Below are 24899 nucleotides of genomic sequence, written 5' to 3'. Positions count from 1 at the left end.
CTCAGCCCGGCTCTGACCCCTCAGCCCGGCTCTGACCCCTCAGCTCGGCTCTGACCCCTCAGCCGGGTTCTGCTCCCTCAGCCCGACTCTGCTCCCTCAGCCGGGCTCTGCTCCCTCAGCCCGGTTCTGCTCCCTCAGCCGGGTTCTGCTCCCTCAGCCCGGCTCTGACCCCTCAGCCCGGCTCTGCTCCCTCAGCTCGGCTCTGCACCCTCAGCCGGGCCCTGCTCGCCCTCTTCGAGCGGCTTGACGCAGACGAGCGGATCCCGGCAGGGGGCGCCACAGGGCAGCAGCGGGGACGCGGGGCGGGGCTGGGCGGGGGGGCTGGGCGCGGGGGCGGGGCGGGACGGGGCCGAGCGGGCGGCGGGACGGGCGCGCAGAGCCCGCGCGAGGCGGCAGCTGCGCGGAGCCGTCAGCGGAGGGGCCATCGCGGCCGCGACCCCCATCCCGGACACGATGTGGCGGCGCTGGGAAGCGGGATGGGACGAGAAGAGGGAACTGCAGGAGCTGAACTCCCGGCTGCGGGTCTTCGTGTCCCGCGTGCGGGAGCTGGAGGAGGAGAACCGCTTTCTGGCGCGGGAGCTGGCGGAGCTGCGGGAGCAGGAGCTGATCGGGCTCCGGGTGCCCGAGCAGGAGCTGGCCTGGCTGCGGATGCAGCTGGAGGAGCTGAGTCGGGCGAAGCTGGAAGCGGAGCTGGAGCGGGACGGGCTGCGGCGGGAGCTGGAGCAGCTGCAGCTGCTGGGCGCCGAGGTGCTGGCGATGCGGCGCCGCCTGCAGCCCGAGCTGGCCGGGCAGCGGGAGCTGCTGGAGCGGCTGCGGGGCGAGTGCGTCGCCCTGGAGGAGCTGCTGCTGCAGCTGCGGGCCGAGCACGGGCACCTGGCGGAACGGCAGCGGCGGGAGGCCGCGGAGATGCGGGAGCTGCGCATCAGCCTGGCCGCCTTGCCGCCGCCCTTGGCCGGGCTGAGCCTGGAGGAGCTGGAGGAGACCTATGAGATGCTGCTCAGCCAGAGCTGCCGGGAGACCCTGCTGCGCTACCAGGAGCAGATCCAGGTGCTGCAGGAGCAGGAGGCGCAGCGGAGCCGGGAGGACCTGGAGCTTCTGCGGGCCGAGAGCCGGCAGTGCCGCCAGCACCTGGAGGACCTCCACCGCCAGGGCCGGGAGCTGTGCGGGCTCCGGGAGCGGCTGGAGCAGGAGCTGCTCGCCTTGCAGGACCGCCACGGCGCCGAGGTGGAGGAGTACCAGGTGCGTGGCAGTGCCCCGCCGCGTCGGGCAGGTCCCCGGCCCCTGTCCCCGCGGTGCCGGGCCTCTCCGACCCCCGCCGCCAGCACTCTCTAGCCGTGCCGCTTCCTTTGGTGCTCGTATGAGACCTCCCCGCCCCCGCTGGCTTTTCCCCTTCAGTCCTGGCCCAGGGTGGGATGCGCGCCCACCTCCCCTGACCCTGGCGCTCCGCTCCCTCCCGCCCCCCTGCTGCGGCATGTGCCTAAAGCCCCTGCGGGCTCCCCCTTTGGTGCCCCGCAGTAGGACCCCCCCAGGCTGCGAGAGGAGGTGGCCCAGCAAGCACTTGCTGCTGCTGAGCCCTCTGGATGGAGCGGGGAGTCCCTCTGAGACCCACTGCTCTGTCTGGGGAGAACTGGGTGCGAAGGGTGGGGATGGAAATGGAGACAGTGACCCTGAGGACATCCTCCTGGTGACAGGTGCTCCATTCCCAACCTGCCCCTGGCAAGTACCCAAAAGCATGGAGCTGGCGCGTGGGCTTGCCAGGGCTCCTGCCTGGCTTGGCATGAGCACATGGGACATGGAGCAGTTCCTGGGAGCGGATGAACCGAGTCCCTGTGTGGTGGGATGCGAAGCTTCCCCTTTAGCTTGAGGCCCAAGGTTGACCTGTTGAGATCAGAGAAATGATCTAAATTTTCTTCCTGCTTTGCATATGCTCTCGTGTGCCTTGAACCTAGAGAAAAGCTTGTGGGCCCCAGCGCAAAGAAAACTTGTAGTTGTGTAAAGGCAGGAAGACTCATTACTGTGCTGCAGGCAGTGAACAAGTGGGAATCTTTTGAAATAAAACTTCATTGATGGAATCTGTTCAAGGTGGATGTTTGGTGGTGATAAACAGAGAGTTAGAGCTTCTGTAGCTGAGAACTTGTTTGCTGACAGGATAACGTTTGATACAACAATGTATAATCACCTTATGCAACTGCTGGAACAGCAAAATACTGTTAATCAGATTTAGAGTGGAGAGCTCATATTAGATCATCCAGACCATCGATCAGTTTCCTGAGGGCAACATCTCTTTTGTTCATTGTTAGACCTTTTATTAACACTCTGCTGCAGCTCGGTGTTTGCTTGAACCCCGTGTGCTAATGATAACATTGTGTCCAACAGCCACGGTAGATTATGGAGATGCTGGCAACTGGGAAAGGACTGGGACCTGTTGCTGTATGTGTGTCTGGTTTTCTTATGTTGCTAGATTGTTTGCAAGTTGCATAGTTTGCAGATGATGTGAACTGAGGCAGATTAGGTATGTAAGAAGTAATCAGGCTTTTAACTTTTAAATTTTTCTTTTCCACTTTTGGACAGGACAATTCATTCTTCCAGTCATGTATGTAAATGTTTCCAAAGCTTTACAAGAAGATGTTGTATGTAAAGCTCTCATTAATTAAATCTATCTGTCAGTCAAAGCCAGGTGAAAATGTAAAGAAGAAAAAGAACCTCTTTTTTTTTTTCTCTGCTTTTTAAGGTGTATGAGTTTATGTGAATGTACGTAAGCCTACCAATATTTAAAGTTACTTTGATTTCCAAACTACATCCTCCTTGCTGTCTGGATTTGTTAGGGATTTATAATGTCAATGATTTTTCCATCATCATTGCCCAAATTAAAAACCTTTTAAATATGGTGTTATTTTAATAAGAGCATTTTGTATAGCTCACTATCCATGCTACAAGTTTTTCTTCCAAAGCTGGTTAGAACTCTTTCAACTCAGCAATGCGTTTTCATACCACTGTGTTGTCTCCGCAACCGGTTGTATTATTAAAGAATTTTATTCAGAAGAGCAAGTAGAGGCAGAGCAACCCATTGTAGAAGTCAGATAATAAAAATCAATGCATGCCTTTGAATTGCCCTGATTCAATATTAAAAAATAATGTTATATTGATACCAACATAACAAACTTCTGGTTTACTCTCATGAGCCTTTGGCATGCTTTGCATTTCACAGCAACAAGAGCTTCAAATCTTGGTAATACAAGAAGGAAGAAGTGCTTTGATAGCCAACCTGAAAACATGTGAACTGTCTTATCTAGATAATATTTACATTCTGGTGAAAATTATATCATAAGGTTTATAACTTCTGAAAAATTTCATATTTAAAATGTTTGGTTTCTAATGAGAAAGGCCTTTTCCAGTAGCCAGCCTACTGCATATGAGAAATATCTTTTGCTCACATCCAGGAAGACAAATTACAGAATGTGTAGAAGCAGCTGTTCCAGGTTTTGTTCATGTGATAAACATCTTTTTTTCCTCCCTCTATTTCTTTTATTGGTTAAAGTATGTTCAGCATGGATTTTAAACTACTCCTTTTTAAAAGGTATCTATTCCATGCTAACTTATTGTGAAGTGTCACATAAAAATAATCTGTATGTCCAGATTTAAGTCAAGTGATTATTGTTTGTTGCAGCTGCAATGACAATGAGATTTATTCATATTTTCCATATATCATCCAGTCGCCTTATATGTCCATCTTTCCCTCCTGCACTGTCCTTACCCTCACTAAAGCTTTCAGCTATGTTAAATAGAAATATGTATTTGGAGTTACAGTTTAGCTGAACCAGGCAAGCTGTAAATCATACATTGTTTGGAAAATTTTTGCTGCGCCTGGGTGCTAAAGGGATGAACTCAGTAAGTCTCTTACTTGCATAATTTTAGCTATGCGCTGTGACAATACTTTAGCAAAAACTCTCAGTGATTTGAGAAAGCTCTGTATTTTTTGGGTGTAAAAATGGCCATGGCTCATCCTGCTGCTTTGAAATGAGGTAGATGTTTTTCACTAATGTGGTGGGTTTAGGATCGGTTCCTGTGTCAGTGTTGTCAGCTCCAGAGAAGAAGAAAACATCTTGTCAGTGAACATATAGTATCAATATGTCATGTGCATTTTTTGGTGTACCAGTTTCTAGCCAGCTAAGTGGGGAGTGTCAGTTCCTCCCCTGCTGAGCCACAGAATGTGCTTTGGGATCGGTAAATAGTACCAGATGGAAAGGACTGGAGCCTGGAATCCTCTCTTTATTCCCTGAGTAGGTGCTGCTTGGACAACCCAAGTAAATTCTTTTCCCCCTACTGTCCTTCTAAAATTTCCCTCTGCTGCCTGGAAAGGAACATCTGGAGGATGAGAAAATTACTTCTGTGCAGTTACTTAGTTCTAGCAGGACATCACTGGGATTTGGGGGGACATCGGACTGATGGGCTTGAGAAACAAACCTTTCCAAGAAAGTTGTGTGTGAAGCAAACACAGCTGTAACAGTACAGGTTACTTTTTGCAAAATGCAAGTTTGTCAGCTTGCAGTATCCTGAAATTTGCCGGAGTGGTTTAGGTACTTTTTGGCATGCCTGGAAGCAGGACTTAAGACCAATTGTCCTCCACATTATGTTTAAGCATCAGTGACTGGAGGGCTAGACAACTGGCTGTCTGCCATCGAGTCTATACAATATCTGCCCCTGTTGGAATGAATTCCTCTGTAACTGTGACACAGCTGGCTGAGTTATGTAGCCCCTTATGGCAATCATTAACTCAAAACTTTTGGATCCTGAGTGCTCTCCCAATCCAGTGGGTAGAATCTAGGTAGTTTTTCAAATCCAGACTACAGAACTTGAGGGTGAGGTATTGAAGCTTGTGTGTCTTTAGGTAGGTGTGAATATCACCAGTCTTTCAGAGCTCTGCAGGCTGTAGTCCCAAGTGTACAGATTCTTCTGGGACATAGTGCAAGGCCTGTGCACTGTGAAGCTCTTTTTAACATAAGCATGCACATGTGTAGTTTAGTCTTTTATGTTTAATCGAGGAGGCAAAAAGTACCTGAATCACTTCATGTTTTGTATTGGAGCTCTTACCACCTTCAGGGGTTGGTCCTGTAGAAATTCAGTCTTGTCTTTTGCTCCTTTTGCTGACTCCTCTGGTTCTGTCAACACCCTGCCCATCCTTGCTTGATAGCCTTTTCTTTTAAAAACAGAGCCTGGTGCTTTTCTTCCCTTCTCATCTTGGGATTTTGCTTTGTGGTAGTTCTTGAAGAGGATTGTTGCCTCAAAGCCACTAAAGGTCAGTGGTTCTGCTTGTCACTGTGCATGACCATACAGGATGTTACCTCTGCTGCAGTCTGGATGAGGCTGTTGGATGGCTTTTTCAGATATACAGATGTGATTTGTCTTCTGTCATAAAAAAGGAGTTTTAGGTACACCGAAGACTGTAGGCAAGGTTTTTAATGTCAAAGAAAACATCAATGTAAACATTTAACAACAGTTGCAAATGAAGAAATAGATTAATATGTGTTATATAGACAGATATACCCACATGTATATGAAGATACAGGCAGCTTCCTTAATAAAGTTTTCTTCTTACTTTTACCTAAAAAAAAAAAAGCCCCAACTATGAATGTTTGAAATGCCAGCATTTTGTGTTCTTAGCTCTTAAATCTTACTTCTGCCTAGGATATCATACTGGCATTATCCAATCTGGGGAGTCCCCTGCTGTATCTTCATTTTTATGCTCTTGCCCATACTGTCAACTTGAACACTTGCTGCATATAAATGATGTATTTTGACTTTTTTAGAAGTCCACTATTAGTGTCTTGATTTTCCAGTTTGTATTGCAAAGCGTTTGTTATAATGCAATCTAAAATATGCTGTCATGAATTCCTGTCCAGTGTTGTACGTGTGTATAAGATTTTGCTCTGTAAATGACAGTTCGGTGTCCTTTCAAAGTGCAGAGTGATGTGGACAAAATAGAATCAGGCGTTTGTTGAGATTTAATTTTTGTCTTGTAGTTACTTGTAGATACTTGTAGTTCTGAGCCTGTACTGAACAAGTTCCTCTCAGTTGTCAGGGGAGGGTTTATTTCCCAGAAGATGGAAGTTTGCCCCTCATGTGAGAGGTAACACCAGGGATTAAAGCGTTTGCTTTCTGCAATGTTCATTTCAAGAGTGTGAGACTGCTGTCTTGGTCTAAATCAGATCTTGATGTTCTGTTGGGAAGTTTTCATTGCTTTTTCTGTTGTGTACAGTTATTCAGCATCTAATCTTCCATTAAGCATTTTGGAGTATGTACAAATTTAGTTCATTTTGGACTTGAGTATTTTTCTGCTCATCAGTCCCTTTCTCCATTTCCAAAACTTGTTAAAGAAAGGTGGGCAGGCCTTCCTACAATCTTATCAGTGCTGCCGCTCTCAAGTTATCTGTGGGTGCCATATAAACTGCACTCTTCCCATACACACACAGAGCTATGGAGGAACAAAGTTATATTTAGTAATCAAGATGAAAATGAGCAATCTTCTGAGTAGCAGTTAGGACAATGCTGCATGGGCTACGAAGCAGATGTCCAAATATTGTAGAAAACTTGGCTTGAAGGAACTGCTGGAGGTTTATCCTTTGCCTTCTAGACACTATGAATATCTCCAGACGCTAGAATCCAAAAACTGATTTGGACCCCCATGTCTATAGAACTGAAAATACTGATGGAGAGAAATAGGCCAGGTTCTCATAGCAAAGCAATCGCTGAAATTCCTGATCTCAAGTATGATTTAAGCATGTGCATCTACGCTCTTAAAATGACAAAATGAATCATGTTTATAAAGGAGCTTATTTTACTTGTTATGTATACTTGATAACTTTTGTGTAGGGCACCTGAATGGATTTTACTGAAATATTTAACTAGCTTAGTAAGGCATAAAATGAAATCTTAGCCTAAAACTCTGCTTCAGTAGCAGTCTCTTTTAGATAGTATATGGGGGAGGTCATAGAGCTGATTTATTCTCGTTTTTGAAGTAATGGGACACACTGATTTATTGTTCTTCAGATGATTTTTTTAATTAAAAGTTTTAGATTATTAAGCATTCAAGTGTATAGAATCTAATGTTAGTTCTAAACTAAAAATCAGTATTTTTGTTTAGAGGATAATCGACACTCTTGAAGAAGAAAAGCAGTTCCTGACCAAGTCGATCACAGATTACCTGAAGGACTATCAAGAATTACTGCAGGTGAAAGCAGGCCTCATCCTTGAAATTGAAACCTACAGGTAAGAAATGCAATCACACTCAGTTGTCTAATCAGAGGAGAATTTAAATCCCTTTTTATAGATATGGGAGCCCGATTCATCCTCTTTCCAGCATATAAAATACAGACAGTTACTTGTAGAGTCTCAGATCAAGACTCCTTGTATGTATTCAATATCTTTATCAACTATCTGGATGAGAGGATCGAGTGTACGCTCAGTAAGTTGCAGACACCACCAAACTGGGTGGGAGTGTTGATCTGCTCAAGGGCAGGGAGGAAGGCTCTGCAGAGGGGTCTGGGCAGGCTGGATCAATCGGCTGAGGCTGGTTGTATGAGGTTCAACAAGGCTCAGTGCCTGGTCCTGCACTTGGGTCACAACAACCCCATGCAGTGCTACAGGCTTGGGGAGGAGCGGCTGGAAAGCTGCCTGCTGGAGAAGGACCTGAGGGTACTGATTGATGACTGGCTGAACACGAGCCAGCAGTGTGCCCAGGTGGCCAAGACGGCCAAAGGCATCCTGGCTTGTATCCAAAGTAGTGTGGCCAGCAAGACCAGGGCAGTGACTGTCCCCCTGTACTCGGCACTGGTGAGGCTGCACCTCGAATCCTGTGTTCAGTTTTGGGTCCCTCACTGCAAGAGGGACATTGAGGTTCTGGAGCGTGCCCAGAGAAGGGCAATGAGGCTGGTGAAGGGTCTGGAGCACAAGTCTGATGAGAAGCAGCAGCTGAGGGAACTGGGGGTGTTTAGTCTGGAGAGGAGGAGACTCAGGGGAGACCTTATCGCTCCCTACAACTACCTGACAGGGGCTGTAGGCGGGGGGGGTCAGTCTCTTCTCCCAGGTAACAAGTGACAGGACAGGAGAAATGGCCAGAAGAAATAAACCAGGGGAGGTTTAGATTGGATATTGGGGAAAATTTCTTCACTGAAAGGGTGGTCAAGCATTGGAACAGGCTGCCCAGGGAGGGGCGTGGTTTAGTGGTGAACTTGGCAGTCCTGGATTAATGGTTGGACTTGATGATCTCAACGGTCTTTTCCAACCTAAATGATTCTACGATTCTATTGTGGTTTGTTACATGATGCAAATGGGCCCCTCGTGACAGTTATTACCTTGCTGTTGGCTTGTTCTGTGACATGGGTCACCATGCCATTCTGTGCTTGACTGTGCTGTCTGTGAAAGGAGGATAACACCCCTTCAGAAGGCTGCTAAAAGATGTGGAGTTGCCTGAGATCTCTGGGAAAACTGTAAGAACAGTAAAATACTGTTACTCATTAGTAACACTGATAAGAATTAGCAGTGGGCAGAAGTGACTGAAATCAGATCACCTAGGCAAAACTGTCTCTGGTAGTAATTCATTCTACTCCTCTGTCCTCAGAAGAACATGTTGAACAAGCCAATAAAATTGATAGGAATCCTATTAACTTTGTACAAATATAGTGATATGTAAAAACCCTTCTTAGTTCTGATCAAGTTGATATCAAATTGATCTGAATTGTTGATGCAATATTTGATTACAAGCTGAGGAGCCAGTATCCCTCAATTGCAATTAATAAAACATGAGGTAGTATAGTTGCCATCTGTCAACTTACACGGCACATGTCATTGTTTGAATATGTCGATTATTGTCTAAAGTAGTGAGTTCCCCATTCTTGTTTCAGTTACAGGATAGTGGGAAGATAACAGAAAAGTCTGTTTGATTAAATCCTAGCTTTCTCCATCCTTGGTTTGTTACGGAAACATGTTTGGGTCAAGTGTGAGATACCAGCAAACTTCTCTGCTAATGAATCTTCAGTACTGTTTATCTCTCCAGCCACTTAGTAGCTGAGGAGTTGAAAAGCCAGAGTAACTCTCCTGTCTGGAGAATCATGATGTATCGGTTCACACGTGACATAAAAGTGATTAGGAAGGAAAAAAAACCAAACTAACTAGAGCCTATGAACTGGAGGAAGATGCTACCTTATTATAAAGATCATGGTTTTTTTTTCTATAACTAGCAAAATATTTTCATTAAATTTCATGGAGACACTTATCTTCAAATACAGAGAAGTGCAATTCTTATTGAGCAAAGTAATAATTTGCAAAAAATTAATGTCAGCCTACTTTTGTATTCTTTTTAAGGAGTATGCCTCAGTCATTAGCTTGTCTATATTATGTGCGTTATTCATATTCAGTCTGTGTAAACTGACAGTGGTATTAACAGTTATATATGATATATGCTTTTGTGTCCTAAAGCGTTAATGTTGTGTACCGAATGTGTAACATTGCTATGAACCAGTAAGGATCTAGGTCTGGATAAAGATGGCAGCAGCTGAATTATGGATGAAATGTGTAGACTAAAGCAGTCCACTGATAAATATGAAATTTAATTGTAGTTGCATAACTTAACTGAAAGTATAAGAAGCTTGAAACAAATTAGTGAGCCAAGAATGTCTGTAGTCCATTAAACGGTCTGTTCAAGATGCCCTGAGTATTGTGTGCTATGAGGTACAGACCGAGGATGAGATGAAATCTCAGGCAGTATGTGGGACAAGTAATTTGTAGTCAGCTGGAGAGCAACAGTACCTGGATGTTTGTAGGCAGAGTGGGATCCCTGTGATCCTTGGAAAGCCAGTAGTTCTGGAGCATTACTAGTAGAAGAGAAACTGGAAATGGTAGAGTTGTGATCCTTACCTCTGCGTGTTAATTCTGTTAATTTTGCTAAAACCTATGATTCTAAGTTTAATCCTAGCTCTGATGTTGACTTTTACTGTTGTCACTTAAACATTCTCCCTCAGTTTATTCATCTGCAAAATGGGATTAGCGCTTTCACAGTAACAGAATTGTTTCAATGATTAGTATTCATCCAGCAGTAGGAATGATAATGCCCAGATATTTAGTTGTTGGGACACGCTCTCAGTCAACAAGTGAACCATCCGTGCTTCTGCTCTGTAAAACCTTGTAAACCCATTAAATTCTGGAAATTCTCCAGAGGTTGTATCACTGGATTCCCTGCCCTCACTAATGAAAGGAGAACAATTCATTATCACCTGCAGCATGTGTTTGTTGTCCAGTTAAGAAGCCCCTTAACCTGTAGGGTTTCTTATCCGATTGCAGTGAATGCAACTTGTATCACTGATGGCATTGGCAAGGCAGACTTCTGTGGACAAATGAGCACCTACCTACTGAAAAAGGTCTACAGATAAAAATGGAGAAATGGGCCTTGCTACAGATCAGAAAACATGCTATCTAATCCCTGTAAACAAAATTCATTTAAAATATCAGAAGCTGAAAAGCGATTGTTTTGATTTGTGTTTTTACATTTATGCAGTTTTACCTACTCTTCTTCTTACTCTCCCTTCACTTAAGAAAATAATGCCTTCCCTACTGTATGCCTTTATCAGCACTGCTGTGGGAGGGAATCAGTACGGATCCAGTTAGTAAGTTGTCTAGTAGGGGAATTCTGGACTGCTCCTCAATGTACTTTTTCAAATCTTTTTCCTCTCCCAGATATTTTTATCTGCTACAGCCAGGGCATGTGAAGCCAGCTTCAGTTTGTTTTCAGAAAGGATGCTGGCCTATATCCTTGCTTATGTATATTGGAAATGAAAGGCACCTAGTCACACTTAGTTCAACATCCTGAAGTTTCCATGAGGGCCTTGGTACCTCCTCTCCTCCTGGCATTATAGGTTAAGGGTGTGGTATCTGTTTTACTTCTTGGAGCCACCATTTTCTCCCACCATTTTCTCTTGATTTTACAATTCCCACAGATCCTGTTTTAAAGTCAGTTCTTTCCGTTAGTCAACATTGCTCCTGGACTGGCGAGAAGGGTTATTGTGGCAGAGAACGCCCTTTCCCAAGGATCAAGTGTACTTCCTCTCTGATTCTGCTCACCCTTCCTGCCCTGGGAGCTGAAGCTCACTCAGGAAGGGAAATATATGTGGCTTTATGAAGTTATACCTCATGGGAATCTTCGTTCCCAATACTTCTTCACCAGTGTTGAAGTAAATATTTATCAAGTGTGTTGCAGTTTTAGTTTTTAGTTGCAAAACCGTAACTACTTAAACTATGCTTAGATTTTATTTCTAGAGAGAAGTGGTGAATTATTCACTGTGTAACACTCTTGATTTTAAAGAGAGACAGAAAATCTGCCTAGGATCAGAATTACTATCAAGCCTTTCTCCTCAGCTGTCAGAAGCTGCTTCTCTGCAAACAGTAGAGGTTGCCCAGAGCCTCTATTATAGGTTAAGTAGTTTTTCTCCCCTCTCTAAAATGTGTTGTTGTTTAAGCGTAAAAAGTTTTACTTTGAAATCCTAGTGTCATGCAAACGTTCTGTTCTAGGTTATTACCCTGCATTTTGAAGCAATGGAGGCTTTTTTTTTTTTTTTTTTTTTTTAGCTCTTCCCTCCCCTCCCCACCCCTTTCCTTTTTTTTTGTCAGGATCTCTTAATACACTTGTCAGGCATACTTTCCAATCCTCCTTCAGCTGGTTTCCTCCATCAACACTTGTTCTGACCCTTTCCATGCCTTCCGCTCAAGAAATCATCACCAGCATTAAGGCCTCCTCAGCTATTCATCACAGCTTTTTCAGTTAGTTTCGTTATTCCCTGTTTACAACTTGTACCATCCAGTATATCTGATTCCTGTATTTGTTTTATTTTGAGAACATTCTGAATTTTCTACACCCCGGGAGTTTAACATGCAGTCAGTTACCTGCTGTTCTTAATGCAATCCTTGTCCTCCCATCCTGTGATGGAAAAAAAGATGTGAAGTGGCCTCTACCCCTAAAAATGGTTCTTACATTCCACTTCCTGGAAAGTTTGGGGTTTTTTTTCTAACTTCTTACAAATACACAGGATAGAGAGGATGAGTTTTTATGGCTTGCTGGCTAACTGCCGCCATCAAAGATTTTGGGGGTTTGTAGTTGAAACAAAGTCATTGCTGTTGTGAATGACCATGATAACATTTGCGCTGCATCCTTTTTTCTTTGTAACTTCTCCCCAGTCCAACCAGTTTATCTCATCCACCTGCTTTCACAGAGTTATTTCTGTTGTTACCCAGCACACTGCTGGGCTGCAGGCTGACTAGCATGTTGCTGCTAACTTTAGATAAATGACATTAAAGATGAGGTGAGGTAAAGGTGCAGCTGGAGTGTTTTCTGGCAACACTTAAATGAAATATTAACAAAATGTATATATATGTCACTTGGGATCTGATTTCCAGGAAGTAGCTGACATGGTTGTTTTTTAGAAGAGTGCTGCCTGAGGAATATTTTTTGTTATTACTGTGAATACTTCAGAGTTCATACAGTTACAATTAACACCCTATTCTTCAGGCAGTTTAAGTTTAAAAGCAGTCCTCACCGCAGAGAGGTTATAGTTTAAATTACTAGTATTAGGAAAGGATGCAAAGGAACAGAGACGCAAAATTACTTTTATAAATTGAGGTTATGGAACATAGCTGAGGAACATAACCAGAGTTTGCTGGCTTCCAAGCCAGTGCTCCGTACACTACAGTTTCTCATGCTGGTTTATTAAGCCAAAGTCAGTTTGACATGTTCTTGTTTATCTGATAAGCTTGAGGACGTACATATTATGAACTGTGTACAGTAAAACACTGACTCACTGTCCGGTTTTATAGAGGTTTCATGAAGCTTTGCCTTTCATTTTCAAATACAACACATTTTCAGTAGTAATATTTCAGATCCAGCTTTTCTGTGTGCTGTTGCCCTTTGCCATATATAGTTACCTCCTGGAACTTATTTTTAGTGACTTCATAGGTTGCTGCAGCAACCGAACAACTGTTGTTTTAACAGCAGCCAGAAATCCTTAGTCAAACTACCCACATTCCTAGTTTCCTTCATCATGGTTAACGCTTTCATTGCCAGCTCCCTGATACGTTTCTGCAATGTCACCACCAGCTTCTCTAGTGGGTGTCTATTGGAGCAATTTGTTTGGCCCTCACTAGCTGCATCAGATCAGATGTTTGGTCTTGGGAATATTCTCTGTATATTTTCAAGTCATCTAATTCCTGTAAAGCTGCTCCTAACACAGAGAAAGATAAATTGTGTTCACTTTGGTTTTTTGACTAACAAAATAGAAGTAAAGATGTCCATCTGAGCCAGTTTTAAGGGGAAAGTAACCTGTAAATATGTTGGGTAATTCTAACCTGGCTTTTCTGAATCTAGGCAAATCCATGATTGCCAAGAAAATCTTATTAATGATATTTTGATGATGTCGCATTGCTCTACTGAATCTAGAGGCAGTCAGAAACCAAAAGAAGCATAAAATGTCCAAAGTGATCAGTCATGTGAAGTGTGAAATCTACAGGTGACACTTAAAATGCCACCCTTTTTAGGTGGCATTTGTTATTAATTTTGACAGAAATGCCCAGCAAATGTGTTTATAGCACAGTCTTAAATTGCTTTCAGCTCCCCCTCTTAGGGAGTCAGAAGCCTTGGCTATCATAATCTTCCAGCCTTACTCTTGACAACTTTCATGTTGCAGCTGTATGTTATCAGTGCAAAACATCTGGCATTTCCAAAACTGGAAGTGATGAAACAGGTTTCTTACTAGTAGAACTGTGTATAAAAACACTAAAGTTACTGTACTGATTACAGCATTCCAGTGCATATTGAAAGAACCTGCTACAGAATTCTAGGCTGTTGCACCAGAATGCTGCAGTTGAGCACTTTTTTTGTGGGATAACATAGCTTGTGGCCCTGCAAAAGTAGAAAATGGGCAAATAGTTTTGGTTTTGTTTTTTTTTTTTTAAAAAAAAAAGCAAGCTGAACATGTTTTATGTCAGGCAGAACAAACATATAGACAGCAGAAGGGAAGGAAAGCATACAAAAATTTCCAGAGAAGTTATCAGGAATTCTGAGACTTAGTCTTACTGGATAACCATCTCTAAAACTTCTAGGACTGAGTAAGATCACCCTAATACCTAGTTTCTGTATTTGATACATGGAAGAAGCCAACAGTTTTGGTTTTTTAGAGCAATCGAGTAATTCTAGAGAATGCATCTAGTCCTTCCTGTCACCCATGAGGACAAAAGTATGCTGTGTGCCTATTTGAATATTCTTAATGCAGTGCAATTACTCTTGAAAATATTTTGCCCCTCAGCGGTGCTAATCTCTGTGGAAAACATATCTCTGGAGTATCTTTCACCATTGTAGAAAGGAGAAAATGTAGGGTAGTAATCTTATGCAGGAACAGAACAAGCCTGTGGCTGCTGTCAGATGGGTCATGAGTGAGTGCGGTCCTTGTACGTGCTTGCTGTACAGGGAACAAAGTTTGTCGTGAAGGAAGGATAGCCAGTGTTCTCAAGCTATCAGCTGGGTATGATGTCTCCAAGTACAGCTACTGTGTCACCAGCATAAAGAGGCAAATCAAAGTCTCCGTTCTGTGCATCAGCACACCAAAAATAGGTAGTAGACAAAATTATGAAGCAGATTATCCACAGTTGTTGCCTTCTTCTTCTGTTTGCTTTTAGTGATATAATTTCCATAATGTAAAGGTAAGCAAATTGGTGTCCAGTCCATTCTGATCAACTGTTGCTGAGCTAACATGATGCCTTGGTTGGTTGACAAGAGGAAGCCTTGACCACAATAGTCCTGTGGAAATGCTGGCTTTCTGGAACTACAGAAGCTATTAGAGAGCCACTACAAAGAAAGAATGACTGGAAGGCTGAGGAACAGAGGGGAGAAGCACAGATGTCATTCAAAGAAACCAAACAGTTTCTGTCAGAAACAAATTTCTTAGTCCTTTGTTGTAAAATATGTTGTGTTGATTTCCCATTGAATCGGAACTAATAGTTACTTTAATACTGTAAGTTGTTTCTTCCAGCACTAGCCAGTGTTTGACAGTAGAAGTAATCCTTTCCTTCAATTTCCATTTCAAAAGGATAGAACTTACAAATCCTGGCTGTAAGAGTTCCCTCACATGTCATACTGCAACAACACCTTTAGTACTGTATTACCAGCTGGAAAGATGCTGACTAAGTGCTTGCAAATACTTTTTTTTTATTTTTGCCTTTTCTTTATAAAACATCTCCATGTGTTTCTTTGAAAAAGTGTTACTGAATCTCTGTTAACTTTTATGTGGCTGTATAAGTTTGTATATAACAGAGTTTGTATAACTCTTTTATAAGATCATAATTCTGGAAAAAAACTTGTTAGCTTGTACGATTCCATAGTGGAAATCAGTAGATACTGCTTCCTGACATGAACAATATATTGGCTAATGTGGAAGACTGGATCTAAAATTATACCGTTAGCGTGGCTGTCACCTGCTGTAAGATTATTGCATTGTTTGCAGGGACTGGACTCTGCAAACTAAGAGTCTGGAAGATGCTAAGGATTTCTCATTCCCAGTAATAAAAATGTGGGGTGTTAAAAACACTCAGGATCTGACCCAGCTGCAGGATAACAGTTTCAGTTTATAAGACTTGTAAATATTAAGCATAATGATTATTCTTATCAATATTTTAATGGAATGTCTTTTTGTTTGTTTTGCAGAGCTTTGTTAGAAGGGGAGAGCAACCAGTGGATTATTACACAGAGAGATCTATATACACGGAAATTGCCTCAAGGTAAAAAATTAATATTGAATGAAATTAAATATAAATGGAAACTATTTTTATCATATTCCTGAAGAATGCTTCTTATTAGTGTATTGAAAAGTGAATATTGAATTGGGTTTGAGTATTATTATTTTAAATCAATGTAGTGCTACTCTATGAGCTAATTTATAAAATCAAGATTTGAGAAGGTAAGTAGGGAGTGATGGATGTTTCATGGCTCTAACAGTGCAAGAACTTTTGGATGCGCATAGGTCTTAAGAAAGAAAGTTTTTAAGTATAAAGGAAGAGGCGTTTAACAAAACATGTAGTTAAAAGCATGGAATTCATCATCATGAGGCATTGTGAGTGTTGAAAAGTTTATGTGGGTTTATAGAGAAATTTTAGCAGAGTAATGAAAGAAAAATCAAAGGCTTACTAAACATAAAGATACCATTTCTATCTTAGGAGCTGCAAATCTCTGGAGGCTGTGAGAGTATACCAGGGAAGTATCACTATTTACTTGCCCTGTTCTTATGCTCTTCCCTATGTACCTATTGTTGGTCACGGTAAACAGGTTACTAGATAAGATGGACCTTCAATCTGACTGCTATGGCCATTGTTATTAATAACAGAATTAGTTTTGGTAATATTCCTGAGTTTAATAAGTTGTGGTCTTAAAATTCTAGACTATCATAGACAGTAGTCCCAGAAGAGATTTGAAGGCTGTGCGTGTAGTAGTAAATTAAACAGACTAGGGCCTCGGCTGAAACACTCACATAGAATTGCCTATGCTTTTAAATTCTTAGCGCTGTCCCTGGCACAGTGTTAATCTGGACTAGTCAGTACTTCTGCAGACAATGCTCAGGCATAACCAGTGGTTACCACAGACCAGGAAACACTACGAAAAGTCAAAGCAGATGTGTCTAGCTCTTTAGGAGTAGGAGATTTGAGTTGTGCGGTACTGGTTGGTCTTAGAGCCAGACAATGACTCCTGGTACATTTTATTAAATTGTATAGATATAACCTAAAAGGTTCTTTATCTCTCATCCTTGTTGTACCTTGTTGTGTCTTGTGGCTGTGAAGAGTTGTATTTGTGTCTTTGATTTCCATTATGTGGTGGCAGGTATGCCATCAATTCTTAATAGGAACTGAGAAATTTCAGGCCACTTGGACTAATGAAGCAAAAAAAGAAGCCTAGGCTATTAACATACAATATTTAATAAGAAGTTGTAAATGTAAGTGAACATTAATATAAATACGAAAGGTGCAATTCTTAAGTACCATAATACCCAGTAGCTCCGAACAGGTAAAATTAGCAAGAACTTCCAACTTTGTAAAAAGCTTCGCTTTCAGCTTTGATATAATTGATACATAGACATTAATTATCATGCAAAACCTACAGGAATGCCTTTACAAAGCTCCACTGAAAATGAAACCATTGTTTCTTTCAAAAATTTAGTACAAAATTTCTTAGTTTGTGCCCTCTATTTTATATTATTTTAGAGAGAAGCCATTATTTTAATGTTTTACCTATGCTCTTTTTGCAGATATTATAAACACTTCATATAACTACACTGATACATACTCTACTTATCAAGAAAGAAATAGAAATAAAGCTTCACCAGCTATCAGGATCACTGATACAAGACATAGAATGCCCATGAGAAATACTAGCGGTTTTGCACATTATTCAGCTCGATCAACACAGACTGGATCAGACACAACAGCGAGTGGAAGAGCTTTTGGAAAAGATGTACTTGGTTCAATATATCGCCCTTCAACAACTGTTATGAAGGATGAAAGGATTATAACAGACCACAAAGAACGAAGAACATTTACTCCAGCCTACAGTAGCTGGAAAAACACTGAAATGCAGCAGAAAAAGATTCCAGAAAGAAAGAAAACTGAAGTTACAACTTCATCCACAGTATCTTTTTCAAAAGAATCAGCACATCCTGAAAAATCAGACAAGGACCACAAGCCTGACACAAAGCCAGGGATTTCTGAAAATATAAGCACAAAACCAAGCTTCACTAGATTTCCAGCTTATGAGCTAAATACCAATTTTAAACCATCTAAATATGAAGAAATCATAACTGAAACTCGGACCACGCTAAAAGAAAAAAGAGGCAGCAGCAAACCAACTGAAGAGAAAAAATCTCTGCTGAAAGAAAAGGATAAGCTAGAGAAACAAACAAAGGAGGAGATAAAGAAAACAGATGAGAAACCTTTTATAGAAGAAAGAAGTGTTGATTTTGGAAGGAAAACTGAGCAGAAAAAATATATCCACGAGGAAGCCATTAACGAGAAGTTAACAAGGAGTGATATTTCTAATTCAAGGACTTGGAAAAGCGAATCAACTAAGAAGGATACAAATGTGACCTTGGAATCAAGAGGCAAAGAAGTCATTGAGATACCTATCAGTCTTGAAATGCCTGCTCCCAGCAAAGAATCTCAGAGTAATAAAGAAATAAGGTTACAAAGTTTTAAAACTTCCATAGGAAGAGAAATAGATGACCATATAACTAAGCCTGCTGAAATTCACAAAGTGAATATTTCAGAAGCAGAATCCAGCCTGAAAAATGAAGAGCGAATTAGTGACAGAAGTCGTAAAATGGGAACTCTGTCAACTGAAAATATAGCAGAGAACATTGTTGCTGACATTCTTAAAAGTTTTACACAGCCTTCTAGTTCACAGATATCAACAGACACAAAAGTGACCTATTTTAATAAGAAAAAACAACCAGATGATGGGAAAATAAAGACTGAGATCACAGTGCAATCTCAAGTTCAAGAAAACATAGATATTTCTGACGAAGCTGGTGTAGGGGGTCTATCAAACCAGGATGTTAGAAAAGTGGTTCGAGAGGGTGTTGAGGGAACTCCTTCCAAAGAGGAGATAGAAGATATAGTACATCATGGCCTGAAAGGAAACGAGGGCAGAAAGAATGTATCTGTTAATGTTGAGATTGTTGAGGAGCCACTAGATTATGCCACTGATGAAAGGACTGATTTTTCAACACCTTTTGAAGTAGAGGAAGTGGAAGATACATACCCTGAGAGAGAGAGACGTTATGGTGATGAGGAGGAAACATTCACATATGAAGATGTTAAAAAGAAGAAACGCCATGAGAGTTTCACTCATGTGGAAGAAGTAACTGCGGAAGATGACTCGCCTATTGAACAAAAATATTTTGTATCTGTTCCTGATGATCACCCTATTAATGAAAAAGATAATGACTCAGTCTATGGGCAAATTCATATAGAAGAAGAATCAACTATTAAATATTCTTGGCAAGATGAATTTTTGCAAGGCACACAAACTAAGAGAGATGAAGGTGTAAGCTCTCCAGAAGAAACGTATCAAGTGGTAGGGGAGGAAGCAAGTGCACATATTTTAAAAGAGCATCCTGAAGAAACATCCCATGTTGAATCCATTGTTATTGAAAAAGAAATTAAAATTCCTCATGAATTTCAGACTTCAATAAAAGGGCTTTTATCAAAGGAAACAGAGGACCCTAAACATCAATTGAAGGAAGCTTTGGAACAGTTGGAGGGCAGTCTCCCAGAAAGTGTCAAAGAGGAGCTGTCTGTATTAACAAAAGAAACTAAAGCTGACTCTAGTAGCTTAGAATTTGATATCAAAAAAGTTGATCAAACTGGGGAGGGTGGCTTGGTGACAATTGTTGCTGAAGTCAATCTGTCACAGACCCTTAATACTGATGAATTCGATGTAGCTCAGCTTGATGAAGTAATTGCAAGTGAGAAGGAGAAGGCAACATTGCACTCCCTGAAAAAAGAGAGCTCCAAGAGAGCTGCTGATGGTAGAAGCAATATAGAAGTAGATGTTTCTTCCTGCAGTGATAAATACACTCCTTTGGCTGATCAAGAAATCTATAACTCATCCACAGTAAGGAGGAGTGGTGGCACAGGGTATCATACCACTGAAAAAGTTATTTATGGCGGTTCGGTTTTGGAAACTGCAGATTTTGGAGAAGTCTCTCGCTCATCACAATCAACTGATGAGAGCAAATCCATAAGGCATATTAAGGTTCATCCAGCAGAAGTTCAGAGATTTGAGCAGATTGCATATGAAGGGCCTGGTTCTGAAACCCTGGAGCTCAGTGCTACAGAAGATCTTGTTCAGGCAAAAGGATCATCAGAGTTTAGCCGATCTGTGAAGCATTTTAAGCTGGGTCCTAAAGAAATGCAAACCACAGAAGAAGTAATTTATACAGGCCCTATTACTACAACTGTAGAAGAGACTGATTCTGGAAATCTTTCCCAGAAGTTTTCAACAGACTTCAACAGGTCCACAAGACATGTCACAGTAGGAACAAGGCAAGTAACTGAGGAGGTCTCTTTTGAAAGGCCTGTTTCAGACTCTCTGGAGCTCAATAGCTCGGGTAACCTTTCTCAGACAGAAGGGTCTGTGGATGTCAGCAGATCAATAAGGCACTTCAGGTTAGGTCCAAAAGAGATTCATACTGAGCAAGTTATCTTTGAAGGACCAATCTGCAGTAAAGTGGAGGTCAGCGACACTAGAGACTTCGCACAGACAGAAAGTTCAGTCAGCCACATTCAGTTGGGTCCCCAAGAGTTTATGACGGCTGAAGAAATCATCTACCATGGACCCATCTCTGAGCACGTTAAAATAAGCCCTGTAGAAACTCATGCTGAGCAAATAATCTTTACAAGACCTATTTCTGAAACGCTGGAAGGTCTTTCACAAACAGAAGAGTCGTCTGAGAGCAGCAGGTCTATAAAGCATATTAAAGTAGGATCCAAGGAAACATCTTTCACTTTTCAAATGGATGTTTCCAATATAGGTGGAATATCTGTAGTAAAAAGTGGAGAGCAGCAAGTAACAACACTCATGTCCAATAAGCAAGACCCTTCTGTTAGTCAGTCACAGACTGTAGCTGAAAGTGACCAGATTGTAGAAAATGAAGGAGGAGGCTATGTTCGCTCCAATTTTTCTCAAGATCATGGTGAAAAGGTAGTGGAAAAATCATTTTTTGATAAAACTGTGCAGTTGCAAAGAATGGTAGACCAAAGATCAGTTATTTCTGATGAAAAGAAAGTTGCTCTTCTCTATCTGGACCATGAGGAGGAAGATGATGATGATAATGATGGACAGTGGTTCTGAAAGGACTTTTTAATGAAGTCTACTTAGTGATTTGTTTATACATATTTTTGATCATCCTTTTTCTTTTTTAAAGAGAAAAAAGGGATGGGGAAGAGCTCGAAGTATTTAGATTATTAACAGTGGACTGAGAAGTACTGAATCCAAGACTCTACCTATTCAGCACACTCTTTATTTTGGAGATTTTATTTTTGGGAGAAATCATGCTTAGAGACCTGTGTCAAATAATTTCAGATTTTTCCACTCAAAGAGACAGGAATTTGCTATTGGGGAATTAAAAGGATTATATTTTTTATTTGGTTTATAGCAGGTCCATTAATATGTGTGTTCTTGAATAGGACTTTACTATTATTTTTTTAAATACTGTATTGTATTTGGTTACTAAAATACTCTGCAATCCTATCTAAACCTCAAGCTACTAACCACAAATATAACAATATAATATAACAATATAAGACTAACAAGAGTGGTAAGTAGCTAATTTTCAGTTTTGTTTCTGTGTACTTACATGGAATACCTAATGAAAACATTTTAAGATACAGTTATTACAGCTATAAAATAAATATGATTCTGTAGGATCAAACTAAACATAGCAAGAATTGACAAAAATTATATAATTTGTATAGCTAGAATGCAGTGCAAAAAAGACAGAGGTAACACTGAAGCAAGAATTTCTCACACTATTCCTAAGGAGAAATAGTGATTTTTCTGGTTAGACAGTAGTACATTTAATACCTTTCATAAGAAAACAAATTTAAAAGATATGCTGGATAGTATTTCTACTGAAGTAAGAATTCTTTATAGCTTCAGTGGCTACGTACACTAATAACATCAACTTACTTTGCAGTATATGGGTTACCTTGAAACTAGGTATTGTTAAAGGTAAGTGTGAAGTGTCAAACATTATTACACGATGCCTAATTTCTTAACACAGTGAAATTAATATGTGTTCTGTTTTGAAGAAAACTTGTAAAAATGGCATTGATGACATTTATGATCATTGTGTGTCAATAGTTTCCAGATAATCCTTTCTTTGTTTACAAATGAGAAGATGCCTTTTTCAATTACTACCCCTGCAAACCCAACCTGAGATAAGAATTTTATTTGTTCTTGTTGTTTTGGGGTTGTAATATTTTCCTCAGGCCAAAGCTAGTTTCTACTTAAATCATTTGAAAATAAGCTAATTTAACTTGGATTGCACATTGGTTAAATGAAGGACATAATTTAACTTTAAAATTATAATTCAGTGCCTTCGAAGTCCAGATGGGAAGCCAGCACCATTAACTGTACTAACTGTGCAGTGCTAGCAGAAGCAGAAATAGCAGCCAAAATATTTTTGTCACAGGGGCAAGAAAATACCATACTGGACACATACAAGAAATAAGATACACAAATGAGAAGCTGCTATTTTTCGTGCACACACACGCACATTCACTTGCTCACTCTCCACTTCTGCAGAGCAGAAATATACCTGTATCCGGACGGCTGTGTTGTGCGTCCGGTCGTTGCTGACTCAGATAGTTTTATTTTTTTTTCTTCCTGTGGTTGTAAGCATAGTTTTGTGTGTGCTAAATCCATATCAGGATCCAGTTAAACTATCTTAGTCTGGCATGGCTAGTCACTTTTCAGATTCCTGAATATTAACAGAAGCTGGATTTTTGAAAACTGCTACTTTATAGTATGAATGTAAATGCAAAGCAAAAGAGAAGCTCTTTGCTGACTGACATAGCATGCTGTTTCAGATATGGGACAGTTTAATTGTGTGCCTTGGTTACTAAGTTTGAAACTGTACAAAGCTATTAATGTTCCAAAGATTAACTCATGAGGTTTGTCTGCACTGCAGAATTTTCTGTATGTTTTCCTCATTTTGTGTAAGTGTGAGTACCAGTGTACTCGGGATTGGATATTTTTCAGTCATGTACTGTGAAATCATTTGTTGAACTTGGAAGTGTAACCAACAGCTAGAAAATGAACAGGAAGTGGGAGCTGTGTAGAAGCACTAAAGGCATGTATGCTAAGTTTATTTATACTGTTCACTGTGTAATGGATAATATTTTTTCAACATTTCTCACATATGCTCAAAAAAGTTGTGCTTACATTTATAAATGGGGTGTTATTAACTGTAATACTTTTAATATCATCTTATACTATTGTTGCCTTAGCTGACCCTGTGATTTTAATAATTGTGTATAAACCAGAATTTTCCAGATATATTCCTAACAGCAAGCAGTCAGATTCTTTACTTGAAGTATTAAATAACTGCATAAAGAAAAAAAGTCAAGTCTGTAATAAGCAATGGAGTTCAAAAAAATGTCACCAGTGTTAGTTTTTTGAAGTTTCATTCTGAGCTGAAACTTAAACATTCTCTGTAAAACAGATATGGAAATATCTGCAAAAGAAGTATTTTTTAATGAATGAAGAGCTACTTACAATGTCAAACCCATTTATTGATGCCTTGTGGAATGCTCCTTGTGACATGCTCCTTAGGAACAACTATACCAACACTCAGTTCCATGTTTATCTTCACCTGCTCAGAGGATTATGTCAGATGAAGGAATAAACCAGTAAGGAGCAAATGAATCATAAAATGGAGACAGCCTTAGCATTGAAGGAAGGTGGGGTGGGAAATCGTATTGTTCTCACTAAGCTCTTCAAAAACTCCTTTATGCATCACTGTCAGATGTAATAGGTTATACCAAGATATATTTCTGTTTTGATTGTCGGGAGGGGAAAATTTGTTCTGTGTACTTCAGTTCTATTTTAGATCAGGATTTTAATTAACTGTTGGAAAGTTAGTTTATTGTAGGGAATTGGAAATGTGCATGGCATTTAAAGATATGCACAGTTCCTTTGCATGAATACTTCAGGCAGTGAACACAAAGATATCTCATGTAAAAAGGATTTAAGTTTTAAAAATGTTTGTGTAAGCAGCCCATTTTCTGTTTTATTCTTGTTAACATGAGACACTTTGACATCATGATAGCTTTTGGATAATACTACCTTGAGGCAACAAAATGTAGTTAGGTGGACAATTGCATCCTGCAGGCCTAATGGCTGCATTTGCAGAATCGAGGCCATAGGTACATGCGTTACTAGTGAGAGCAAATATAACCTGTCTGATGTATTGACTGATCCTATATGATCACTTTCTGCATAAGTATTATAACCTATGGCTGAAAGGATTGGCTATATAACTGCGGTCAGCATGCACTTCTGAAGCTTACTCATATAAATTATGCTTTTCATTTAATAGAAGTAAGAACTTTACTGCTGAGTTTGGATTAAACAAAATGCTTTTAAAATACCATTAGTAATTTGGGGGTGGGTGGGTAAAAACTATGTATTTATATGCTGATACAGATCAGAAGTGGGGCACTGTTTTCCAAATGGGTAAACCACTGGTCTAGAAAGCAAATATAGCATAGAATATAAAGAAAGGTGTGTGAGAATAGAAGTCTATTGACTGATGTTTGTGACTAGCAAGTGTTTAAAAAGACGGTAGGAATGTTGAAACTGGGTTTGCTGATGTCAGCTGCGTGAAACTTTGCAGGCAGCTCGTGTTTTGGTCATTTGCAATGAAACTGCATTTTTGTGGTGGTATAAGCTTTGTGATTTTACACTTTTTCACTCTTGAGTATTAAACAATCAGAATCAATGCACATGTTTCTCTTTCTTCCTATCTGATGTTTTTAAGGCTGCATTATCCAAGAAAAAGGACTTTGTGTCTATAAATGCCTTGCCCTAAGGCCTCAGACTGATGAGTTAATTTCAGTTCAAAGAATGAACATAATTTTTCATTCCAGCAAAGGCTCTTTCATGTTGATAATCGAAATGATGGCAAAACACAGCATATTCTTTATTGCAACTGCACACAACATGGGTGGACAAGCAGTGGTTCTTGAGTTCAACAGCAGGTAGTGGGAGAGGCAGAGTGTAAACCAACACAGAAGGTGGAACTCCTGGAGCTGCCAGC

General features: G+C 40.8%; 1 protein-coding gene across 1 annotated transcript; it reads left to right on the top strand.

Annotated features, from left to right (window-relative positions):
* Nucleotides 1–363: 363 nt before the first annotated feature.
* Nucleotides 364–24581, top strand: SYNM (synemin). The gene is made up of 4 exons (XM_040600436.1): nucleotides 364–1239; nucleotides 7142–7266; nucleotides 15737–15810; nucleotides 17328–24581. The coding sequence occupies exons 1-4, from the start codon at nucleotides 454–456 to the stop codon at nucleotides 20927–20929; spliced, it is 4587 nt and encodes a 1528-aa protein (XP_040456370.1). The 5' UTR covers nucleotides 364–453; the 3' UTR covers nucleotides 20930–24581.
* The last annotated feature ends 318 nt before the right edge of the window (nucleotides 24582–24899 follow it).

Source organism: Falco naumanni, chromosome 7, assembly GCF_017639655.2.
Source record: "Falco naumanni isolate bFalNau1 chromosome 7, bFalNau1.pat, whole genome shotgun sequence".
Classification (NCBI taxonomy): domain Eukaryota; kingdom Metazoa; phylum Chordata; class Aves; order Falconiformes; family Falconidae; genus Falco; species Falco naumanni.
This window is presented reverse-complemented; position numbering and strand designations above follow the sequence as displayed.

What these genes read in the sequence shown, in the direction of transcription:
- SYNM (XM_040600436.1), top strand. Translation starts at nt 454, where the DNA reads ATGTGGCGGCGCTGGGAAGCGGGATGGGACGAGAAGAGGGAACTGCAG. An exon ending in CCGAGGTGGAGGAGTACCAG is followed by an intron (nt 1,240 to 7,141) that starts GTGCGTGGCAGT and finishes ATTTTTGTTTAG; the next exon opens with AGGATAATCGACACTCTTGA. An exon ending in CTTGAAATTGAAACCTACAG is followed by an intron (nt 7,267 to 15,736) that starts GTAAGAAATGCA and finishes TTTGTTTTGCAG; the next exon opens with AGCTTTGTTAGAAGGGGAGA.